The sequence below is a fragment of the Antrostomus carolinensis genome, unplaced genomic scaffold (genome assembly GCF_000700745.2).
Source record: "Antrostomus carolinensis isolate BGI_N321 unplaced genomic scaffold, ASM70074v2 scaffold38802, whole genome shotgun sequence".
In the NCBI taxonomy this organism is placed as follows: domain Eukaryota; kingdom Metazoa; phylum Chordata; class Aves; order Caprimulgiformes; family Caprimulgidae; genus Antrostomus; species Antrostomus carolinensis.
This window is the reverse complement of record NW_010298548.1, coordinates 10,096-21,473: the sequence shown is the minus strand read 5'-3', so window position 1 is coordinate 21,473 and position 11,378 is coordinate 10,096. Positions and strand designations below refer to the sequence as shown.

Below are 11,378 nucleotides of genomic sequence, written 5' to 3'. Positions count from 1 at the left end.
ACACAGGTCCTGATGTCTCCTGGAAGTGTGGCAACAGACATTAGCATCCCCTTTCCCAAATACAGTATGCAGATACTGTCAGGTTGGGATACATCACAACACACTGCTGTCATTTTTATTGTGCCCTACTCAAGGTCAGGAATAAAGCCAAAAGCTGTGCTGAACCCCAACCTACCATGTACAAATGTCTTCCTCAGGACTTAACCCTGTCCTGGAGAGTGGAGAGCAGAGAGCAATGCTACCGAGAGCTGCAGGAGCTCCTTGTCAATCTGTGCATGTATTCTCCGCTCCTGCAGTCATTACTTCAAAATAAAAACTGCCCTTAGAACTGCAGAGTATGGGGTCATACCTAAAAACCACTCACTCGAAACACATCATGAGGCACTAATGCATATTTTCGCTTCTAACTCTGTACTTCCTAAAAAAGCTGTGGGAGGGCAGGAAACGCACCTGTAATACAAGATGGTGGGCAGGGATTAGCTGCTTCTCTTTGCTCCTTTTCAGGCACATGTATGTGTGTGTGTGTGTGCACACACGTGTGTACTTTACAACTCATTAAAGGTCCCAAAGGAGTTGTCCTAAAGGCCAGTTTATTTTCACTGTCCAATACAAAGGTGATCTTGAGGTCTCTGGAAGAATTTATGATGTCAAAAGATGTGGTATCAAAGGCAGTGAGATATTAAATGCTGAGCATGGGAATAGTGGAGGAATTTTTCATAGTTCAGAATACGGTGGTGGTTTGTTTGCATAGCTCTAGTAACTAGTTTTGTGCTGTTTTTTAAAGAATAATAAGAATATTGTTCCTAGAGATGTGGGTGTATCAAGGATGGTTAAAAATTATGTAAGTCATTAATTTAAAGTGGTCAGAAAGCTGTGAAAATTCCATCATTCAACAAGAATGAGAAGGTTAAGGGGGAGAGAAGTTTACCTTTAAAGTATTGTAATTTTAATTAAAAAGACATATTTTGGATTCTCTGTTTGTTGTTTTAACTAAAAAGGATTAAACAGTTTCACTATAGAAATGAATAAAGTCTAGAGTTGTTATCACAAGAAATTTTTAATATGGTTTGTGACAAGCAATATCAAAGTTATTAACTCTCAAGCTTCATGTTCTGAAACCAGACAACTCTCAGCAACAAAAAAAGTTGTGCACTGATAAACATAGGAAGCATATTGTATTTTTTAATTAAATATGAAAACATGAGCTGTGTACATTATTTTTTTCCCTAGAAAACACAGCAATTTCAAAAGTTTATCATAAAATATTTTCATGAAATGAGTGAACCAGCAAACACATGCACTTGTGTGCCTTCCCCCCTCCCAAGATAAACGTGATAAAAGAGACATACGCAAATGTAAAAGTTAACAGAACAAGTGGTGTTTTGTTGTTGTTTGGTTCTTTTTGGAAAGGATGGAATGTAACATTGTGCTCGACTTTTCTTATGTCACAACAAAAAATATTTGGTGCAATAGTTTAACATTTTCTTTTTAAGTTTCAATCTGGTGGAGAAAAATACCTTTTTCTATAATAAAATATGTCTGTTCTTTTTAAAATGTAAGTTTTTTTGCACAAAATAATTTTGTAAACTGTCATTTCAAGGGCAAGGTAGGCGGTGCCATGTCAATGTCCTCCCCCCCACTTAAAAATGTGATCTGTTATCTGAAGCAAAACAGGGAAACACAAAAAAGAGCGGAGCAGAGGCTGCTTTGCAAAGAGAAAGAAGGGCGTGTCGGACGGGGGAGAGGGGAGGGAGCGTGTGGTGGGACAGAAAAAAAGTTAAAGGTCACTTTCGCCGTAGAGCGCTGTGGAGAAGGACATGTAGTCCAGGGCACCAGGTACAGCATCACGGCCATTGTAGGGTGCCATTCTAGCAATGCAGTATTCAGCTTGATCAGGAGGCAGCTCCCGCCGTAATTCATCCACAGTGATGTAGTTCTGCAACGAGGACAAACCATAAGGCGATCGTTACTGTCAAAAAACTGACCTTCCTCAGAGGGACAACCACCTCCTGCCCCAGAGCACCAGGCAGCAGTCAGGGACAGGACCCCAGCTTAGATGAGTACTGTACACCCACACAGGGAGCCCTCTGCACGTACAACTTGGGAGTCACTCTCCCTACCATTTGCCCAGCAAAATGTTTTCACAATGGAAAGAAAGATTGTTTTTGCAGGAGGGATGCTGGTACGCCTAAAGACCTGGAGGTAAGTAAGGTAAGTTGTGAGTGTAAGACTATGCCTTCCCATTGACAGTGGAGGTCCTGCTGTAAGCAAGTGAGAGGAAGAAATTTCATTTGCATCCTGCCCGTCACTGGCAGGAGGTAACAGCTGCTTGTGCTGCTTGGGAGTTGCTGTTGCTTCTCCTCATAGCAAGGAAAGGAGCCATCCAACCCTACTAGTTCTGGTTGGTGGCACCAATGCAGATGGCAGACAAGCGAACACTCTGTATTGCTTCTACAGTTCCCCCAACAATCCTTCCCTTTCACAGCAGACATTTTTAATAAGCAAGCAAAACGTCTTATGTAAATTCAGCTTCTGGAGACTCATTGAGCTGAGGCAGCTTGGCTTCTCTCCATGCAGTAGGTAACAGTAGCTGCCTGTTTGCAAAGCAGTATGTTGCCTTTAACTGACTGACTCATGGGCATTTGCAGTCGTCTGAATAATGGTTCAGGTTTCACACCACCTCTCTCTCCTGTGACTTTCTATTTATTTTTTTTTCTTCCCTCTGCCTTTCAGTTTAATGACTGGAATGAGTAAGAGGTATTTCTCTTTGTATTGAAATACTGTCTGATTCATGTTATAGTCACTAGAGCATATTAAGCATTGACAAGCATATTTAATGTACTGTACAGAGTAAATGAGTTAATAGCACTACTGTAGCCAAAAGTACCTATTTATTCAGTGATTAGCTTATCTGAATAATGTGGAATTTTCAGGCCTTGAAAGACAATAGGACTGGCTTCAGTTAGATAGATGCCTAAAGGATCCGTATCATGGGTTTCTACATTACAGATTATGAAAAGATTATTAATGAAACATGGAAACCAGTACTGGATTTAAGGGTAACTCATTACAATCTGAGAAATGGTATCCCACATTTCAAGAGCAATGAATAAAATCATTAGCAAATATAGAGATATACTGATATTACATGTACATTTTATTTGTTCAATTACATAAAAGACTAGTGGGGCTTGTTATATAAGAAAAATAAGAGTACATAATGTTTTTTATCAGCTGGTTCCACTGATGATGCAAATTTAGAATATTAATACTTTCAGTATCATCCTGTGCATTTTCCTACTTTCAGCCAATTTCTAGGATTAAAAGATGCTCCTCTTGCAGATACAGCAGATCCTCAATTAAAATCTGCTATTGATTGTATAACAACTGACAGCAACCCATGTATATCAGAAAGATCATCTCAAGTTTACAGCTGTCAGTAATTAATAGTTTTTCAAGACTAATCAAGAACCATCTGTTGAATTTGTTCATACATTTTAAAATAACAAATCATAACCAAGTTCTTAATTAAATTTTTAAAGCAAGAGTGGGCAGCATAGTTCTGAGTGACAGCTGAATAGGACTTTCAAGTGCCTTGGCAGGCTGCTCATTAACCCACACTTCAGCCTTGCACTCCTCCAGCACTGCACAACGTTCCTGTGAAAATACCCTCCACGCTAGACAGTGCTTCCCTCGACACTTTCTCTCAGGGACAAGAGAGAAAAAAGAAAGCAAGAGCAATGCAGATGCAGGAAAAGAAGGTGTGGAGCCTGACCTTGTCTCCAGCCAGGATCTTGAAGGAAGCCATAACTTGGTCAGCAGTATCTGTATCTGCTGTTTCCCGGGACATGAAGTCAATGAAGGCCTGGAATGTCACTACACCCAAACGGTTAGGGTCGACGATGCTCATGATGCGGGCAAACTCTGCCTCTCCCTGAAGAACAAGAGAGTCATGTAAGCCTGGACATCTGGGCAGCAGTGCTATGAAAGTGGAGAGAGTGTTCAGCAGCACATCTCACAGCTAGAAAAACAAAGCCAAATAGAAACCACTTAAAAAAAAAAAAATCAAGATATCCTTTTTTAGCTTGCTGTTATGTACAAATGCTTCCTAATCATTTGTCCTTTGGAATAAAATATTCTCAGCTGTGCCCTAGGATAACATCCAGCTCCATCTAGTTCAAGAACAATGCTCATATCAGTGAACAACATCACACAGACTTCAGGGGAAGACACAAATTTCTCAGTAATACATGTCATGCTAGGTGTCTGTAGCAGTATTTGAAGCAATATTTGCATTCCTCTAATCCTTTTACTTTCATTTACTAAACGAGCCTGTTCCCAGAAGAAGACTCATCTCTGCTCTGCCCCTTGTCCTTGTTCTAGATGAGTTAGAAGACTCATCTAGAACAGTAAACCTTCAAGAGTAATTAAGGTATCTAATCAAACGTTACTGCACCTTGGCACACTACACTAAAGACTCTGTATTTATACTGGACTGATGAGTAAGATGAATAAACACTGCTGACATCAGGAGCAAAGATACTGAGAGTACAGCTGAATATTTCTGCAGTACACTCTTCTTCTGCCCTTTGATGAGCATCAGTCTTCAGTGAAGCCCTTCCTATTAGTGACGGTGCTTCTCAAGGTGCCACATATTAACTGTTCTGAGTATGCAGGTATGCTGGGTAGGAAAAAGTTATGGGGAGGATGACTGGAACTTGAACCTAATGATATGTACAGGAAGGGAGACGTGAAATAAATGGCATGAATGAGAGCAGCAGCACTGGAGTGTATTCAGAAATAAGGTCATGTATACTTCCAGATGAGCTCAGCTGATACTTAGAGCTGGAGAGGATGTGTGTGCTGTGCAGTGCGCAGGTACCAATATAAGGAAGTTTATTGTTTTTTCCACTTGTAGCTGCGCAGTTTGATAAATACAATTCTTATTTAAAATACATGCGAATTAGACAACGATTTCCATTTTTTTACCTTCAGCTACTGCTGCGAGATAAGAATTTTACACGTACAACTAACACTAGATTTAACATCCATTGTTTATAATTCTGGAAAGTAAGGCTGTATTTACCTTGATTCGCTACACATTTCTGAATGTGCTTACAAGAATCATTTTGAACAGGAGTATCAGAGGGCTCTACATTACCATATTGTAACCCATGGAGATAAGGCAGGCTCGGAAATCTTCACAATCCATCATACCAGTCTTCTTCTACAGGGAATGATGTAAAGATGGAAAAGCCAAGAGAGAAAAGGAAGACCAGTCCAGGGAGAAATGAACCCACAGGAGACGTTACAAAGAATGAGTTTCAGGGGGGAGGAGATGGAAGGAAGGATTTACAGGACAATGGAAAACAAGAGATAAAAGATAGTTTGTGAAACCATGAAGAAGCAAAGGTGGTTTTGGACAGGGAATAGTATACACACAAGGAACATATTGATGATGAAAAAAAGGAATTAAGATATCAAGCAAGAAAGATTGAGGGATGGACAAGAAAAGGAGCGTTAAGTGACACAGAAGTAAATGGAAGAGTTTGAAGACATAAAAGGAATTCTCCCAGGACAACCAACAAGGGAATTAAGAAGGAATAGATATCAAAGTACATTTAGAGAGGAAGTAGTATAGAAAAGTGATGTATACATAGTCAAACACAGGAACAGCAATGACAGATGGATTAAGACAAACAAGAAAAGAAAGGAAAAATCTGTTATTTTTTTCACAGTTTAACATCTGGTTGTGTTCACCACTAGCATTCAGTACCTGTGCATCGTTTCCAATATCGTAACCCAAGCTGATGAGACAGGCTTTGAATTCCTCAGGGCCAAGTGTGCCGGAGTGGTCCTGGTTATGCGGTGTGCCAGGCAGCAGGACATGCAGTGCCAGTGGGGTGATGGTGTGGGGCAGAAGGAGGGGAGACACAGAGGAGATCAAAGGGAGGTGGAAGGACAACAAACAGGTGCACCATGCAGTGGGTGAGGAGAGAGGGAGAGGAAGAATGACATGCAGATAGAAAGACAGGGAAGAAAAATAAAAAGTGCATAACATTAGATATCACAATGACATTTCAGGATGTGCTAAAAATGCTCTTGGAACAGTTCCTTCTCAGAGAACTCGTCACATCTTGAGAGCATTTGAATGACAAAAACAGTTGATGCTCAGCAGCCTCAAGATCTCTACCTCCCAAGTGAATTACTTGCGTCACTGCTTGTTATCCACAGTGCCAGAAGCCCTGTGTTTCACTAGTAACCCGGAGTGCAGGTAAGCAGGCAGAGGCAGTAGGAAGCATTGCCTTAATCTTCTAGTCAAAAGTCCCACTAAAGGAATAGGTGAGGACAGGTATGTTTGGCAACACACCCAAGGAAGCTTAGCTGTCAGGGCATCCCACAAACAGACAAGGAAACACAGCTGAAGCTCAGGGGAGCAGTGTTATTGCTGTATTTATGAGACCTGCACATGAGGTGGAACTGTGACTGGTAAAGCTATTTCAAGTTCTCAGCTCTGCAAACAGCACTGCTGTACAGCACAGCACAGCTTGGCAGCTGCTCCTCTCTTTGCTCATTCCCCACTCCCCCGGTGTTTCAATGTACCCATCAAACAATACACAAGCTACCACAGGAACTGATAATCCCTATCCACCCTGCAGAATTTTATCTCAGGACAGCTTCCAAGAACTGAAGAGCCCCTGCCTGCTGCCACTGTCTCTGGCCAGATCAAGGAAGCCAACACCAGGATAGTGGGGCCAATTACAAGTGACTTTCCTCAAAAAATCAGCTTTTAAAGTCAGCAGTAAGCCTTCATAAATCAAATCACAGTTGAAGATAAGAAACTCATGTTCTCTCTGCATTATCACTCAGACTGTTGTGGAAGAAGGGGCAAACAATAGGAAGGTCAAAATATAAAATCTACAGGGCTCTATGGATCCCCCTGCCAAGAAAAGAAGCCATGGTTTTCATTTTTCTTAGACAGACAGAGAAGGGCTGAAATAGTCAGTGAGCATGTTGCCATCCTCTGAGGGCAGGCTGCAGCTGTGTTCTCTGGAGACCTTTCTAACAGCCTGGCTGCTGCAGCAAGCAGGGGAGAACAACCTGTGTTTGCATCACTGACTTAGTATCTCTGCAGGCTGCTCATGGATTTCCAGACAACACTGAAGGGGTCGATAACGGAGCTGGTTTCAGGCTTGGGCTGCTGTCTCTGCTTCCCTACATGACACCTTTGTGATTCGGGTTGTAGAAGGAAGAGCTGCAGACAAGCTGAAAAATTGAGGGGACGGGAATTTCCTTTAAGGAATTCTTTTCGTACTGCACCTGTAAGTGCCTTGGCATGTATTTCCACAGTAAGGGAAGGCAGGCTTTACATCAGGGCTTATCTTCATCATGCAATGCCATGGTATGTAGAGATCCTCCTGTTTGCTCCATACAGAACAATACTGGTTTCTTCAGTACAGGTTTATGTGATGGTATATCAGAGTGGAGGACAGCTGCTCCAAATAATTTTATAAATCAAGATAATAAATAATCTGCTCTCTGGCGAAGATGGGGTAAAAGTCTAATTTCCCAAATAAGCCTTCAAACTTTTCCATGCTTTAGATTTATTGGGAAACTTGGCTGTTTCCTGTGAAGATATACTTCTGCTCCCAGCTTAATGACCACTTAGCAGTCTTCACAGGAATGACTGCTCCAGAGAAGTGGCATTTTTAAGACAAAACATCTTCTATTGATCTACTTTTATCACAGTGACTGTTTTTTATTGCACTGCACAGTCTACACAGAAGCTTGTAGCTTACCAAGCTGCAGTCAGCACTGACTTACCCTGTCAAAATGGTTAAAAGAAGCCCGGAACTCATTCATCTGTTCCTGGCTGATTCCTTTGGCATCACGGGTCAGAATCTGGTTTTCCACTTCATTGATGGTTCTAGCAATTGTTGTTAGTAACTGCTCCCAGCCCACTCGGATATGCTGGAAAAAGAGGATGGGACAATTTTTAAACTAAAAAGTAGCTCTCTGCCTCTGAGGCCAGTGGATCAAATGTGCTACTTGTTGCAAACTGAATGATCCTGGTGGCCAAGTAGGAGAAGTCCATTTGATCAGAAAAGTTTCTTCTCATCTGCAGTGTGAGCCAACCAGGTGTTTAAAATCTGAATTTTGACTGAAAAAAATATTGAAGATGCCAGTTCCTGATCTTAAGAAGGTCTTGGTCCTATTGCAACGTTCCTTTGCCTTGTCAGAGGAAATATTGTCATATTGGGGGCCTTTAACACAAATGAGAATCAAACCCAGTGCTTCTAGGACTTAGTTGGGCAGAAAATTCTCTTACCAAGAAAATAAGTAAACCACAGTCCTTGGAAGACACTAGTGCTCCACTGCCTCTGCTAGCTGGCCAGATACCAAAAGACAAGTTTCAAAGCCCATCTGTTCCACTGGACTCATGTTGAACTCAGATTGCTTCCAAGAAACCTCACGTTGTCAACAGAAAGCTAGACTCTGATTTTAAAAAGCTTTTGTTGGACTTTTTTTCTTCTGCCAGGTTGTGGCAGCTCAAAATCACTAGCACTCCCTTGGTCTTTCTAATCCCAGCTAATAGGCTGCCACAATCGGGTGACAGGAGAAATGATATCAGCCAGTTTTTCAAGCAAAACTGTTGATCTCACTCAGGTTATTTCTATTGTCTATATTTGGAAGTACCTTGGAATGGGTTGGCATGGAGTACAGCAAGGCAAAAAAAATATTCAGTGACATGTTGTTGCATGCTTGTCAAGCTCTCCATTTTCCTGAGAACCACAATATGTTGCCAGAGCTAGATGTGGCTGATGCTAACTGGCCACAGCAGATGAGGCTGTCTGATCTGCTGCCAAAACTTTTACCTCCATGGTGTAGTTGGTGTGCTTGTTGTCAAAGATAAGCGCTTCCTGGATCTGTTGGTGGTCTCCTTCCAACTGGTCAATCTTTGGTTTGTAATTCACAATGCTTTTCTCATACTGCCGCAAGTGGTTGAGCTGGTCCTCCAGGGTCCCATGCATCTCTATTGAAATGCGGCCAATCTCCTGCATTAGCAAAGCCAAAGAAGTTAGATTCCATTGGAAGGACAAGCCTCAGCCTGCCTGACATTTACTGTAGCTATTTCACATTCACACAGGATGATGATTCAAAAAAAGAAAAAAAATCTCATGGAGCAGTTACTTTAAATGAGCTGAGACAGTGTCAGCAAAAATTTTAGCAGAGCCCTGAACATTTTCCAAGTGAGGTGAGTCACATGAGATGTGTCTAATAGAAGGATACAAAAAAAAAAAAGGGAAACTGCAGTCTGTAAGCTAGTAATATATCAAGCAAGATCATTTTCTGATGTACTGTCTGACACTTAGTCCCTTCACATAGACATATTTCTGTAATTGCCCTCTTCTTTACAGCTCCTGCCGTCAGTAATAGATTAATATTTTTCCATTTCATCAACTCCAATTACTTTAACTCAAATCTTACCTAAAGAGAAGATCCCCCTGAAAAATATGTCTCCACTGCTGATATCTGATATGCTAATTGTATTTATTTTGTCACGTGTATCAAGACCATTGCTGTGAAAGCAGTTACACAAAACACATTTCTGATGTAGGGTCTTTAGCTTGCTGCATATAAACACAAATCTAAAAAGAACAGTGTTCCCCATTTTAAATCATGTTTTTTATCTCTGTACTAACAAGTTAGAGGAATAAAAGTACAAGCACTTCAGTAACCGATATCTATCTTGGGATTCTCCATATTTTCTATGAAAGTTTCTCTTGCTGTAACCTGAAGGAAGGCTGATCATGACAGTGGTCAAGAAAGACCAAGGATAAGAAGATCAGTGAAGATGATAGAGGAAAACAGACTGTTTCAAAATAAGGAAAGCACTACCTCCATCTTGGTCTGGATCCAGGGTCCAATGACATTGGCCTGTGCACCAAACTGTTTACGAAGTCGTTCATTTTGCTGCTGGCGAGCATGTTCTTCCATCAGGGCTTGATCCCTCCTGGGAACCAGCTGCCGCACCTACAAAGAGTAACAAAGCACACAGTTTATACAAAGGCACATGTATAGTAAATGCAGAAATCGCCGCAAGGAAGGGAGGAGTGGGTGTTTGCACCGAAAACAAGCAGTCATACAGTTTAGGACAGGGTGGGAAGGCTCATAGAATGTGAATTCTATCTGCTGTAGGATGCATGCTGCAAACTCATCTCAGGCCACAGAAAACCAGAAGCTTCCACTCACTACTTAGGTTTTTGGTGGCTAGTGTTAACTGAATTGCAGAATCTTGTTCTCACTTTGGTTAATTAAATGACAAAAAGACTCCCCACAACTCAACAGTAAGCATGAGAGGGTAACTGAAGAGTAAATAATCCATTTCCTGGGGTCCCAGTGATGGAACAGTGGCATCCTCCCCCACTTGCAAGGTTGGAAAGAACTTACATGTTCCCATTTGCCATTGATCTCGTGTGGGGTGATTGTAGTGTAAGGATTCGTTCCTGCCATGTTCACATGGTATGTCTGGACAATCTTTGAGACTTCATTGTGGATTCCCAGGATAGCCTGTCGCTCCTTATCGGCATCTGGCAAAGTGGCTTTGAACTGTTCGTGGGCTGTGGTCAATCCCTGCAGAGGGAAGGCAGCAGCAAAGGGATGGTAAGAGTAGTAGTCACTGAGTAGCCTCATCAGCAAATTTCCCTGCAGAAGTGACTGCAAAAGCTTACGTATTCCCAAGATACAAAGCAGGCTACTCTAACACACTTTTCAGGTTCTCCCAGCATCACTAAACCAGCTGTTTTAAGTAAGTGAAGTCTTGTTTCCCCTCTGTTTCTGTCCCATGTTGACCAGTGACAGAGATCACATCCCAAAAAGTGGCAGAATAATTCTGGCTCATAATTTAGGGGGAACTGTTTCTCCAACACTGCTCAGTGTCTGCCTGTCAGTCCCTTTGGGAAGATCTGAATAGTAGCATTACTTTAAAGCAGTCATGTCTCATTAGTTTAAATGCACCATGTTTTTCTTCTCCCACTTGGTACTAGTTCTACACCTAAGATAACTCCAGATGAAGAGTAAGAGTCAGATTCAGGCTGATCAGAGTCATTTAGAACTAGGTGAAGGTCTTCCAGCCAACAGCAAACTCACACAGGCAACATATACGCCTACTGAAAAACAGCTCCTTCTCCCTGAAGACAACAGGCCCTCTCTGTTCCCCATCTTGCTGCAGTGCCCAGAATGTGCTCCAAGGACCAATGGTGGGGGCACACTTGCTGGTAGTTTGTGGACAGTTGACAAGCCAGTTGGTCCTGGCTCATCTCCCACTGCTTCTACAAGCCTTTAAGGTACTTCATCCCAGAAGCCTGGAAGATCAA

At 41.9% G+C, this 11,378-nt stretch overlaps 1 protein-coding gene across 1 annotated transcript in view; it reads right to left on the bottom strand.

Annotated features, from left to right (window-relative positions):
- Positions 1-1,038: 1,038 nt before the first annotated feature.
- Positions 1,039-11,378, bottom strand: part of LOC104520697 (alpha-actinin-1) — a gene marked incomplete at its 5' end in the record, with an annotated part of 17,951 nt that continues 7,611 nt past the window's right edge. The window contains 7 exons of the mRNA XM_029083615.1: positions 1,039-1,936; positions 3,776-3,934; positions 5,777-5,857; positions 7,825-7,971; positions 8,877-9,056; positions 9,901-10,035; positions 10,453-10,635. Of these exons, the coding sequence (XP_028939448.1) occupies positions 1,778-1,936; positions 3,776-3,934; positions 5,777-5,857; positions 7,825-7,971; positions 8,877-9,056; positions 9,901-10,035; positions 10,453-10,635 (1,044 nt within the window). The remainder of the gene's footprint in view (positions 1,937-3,775; positions 3,935-5,776; positions 5,858-7,824; positions 7,972-8,876; positions 9,057-9,900; positions 10,036-10,452; positions 10,636-11,378) is intronic.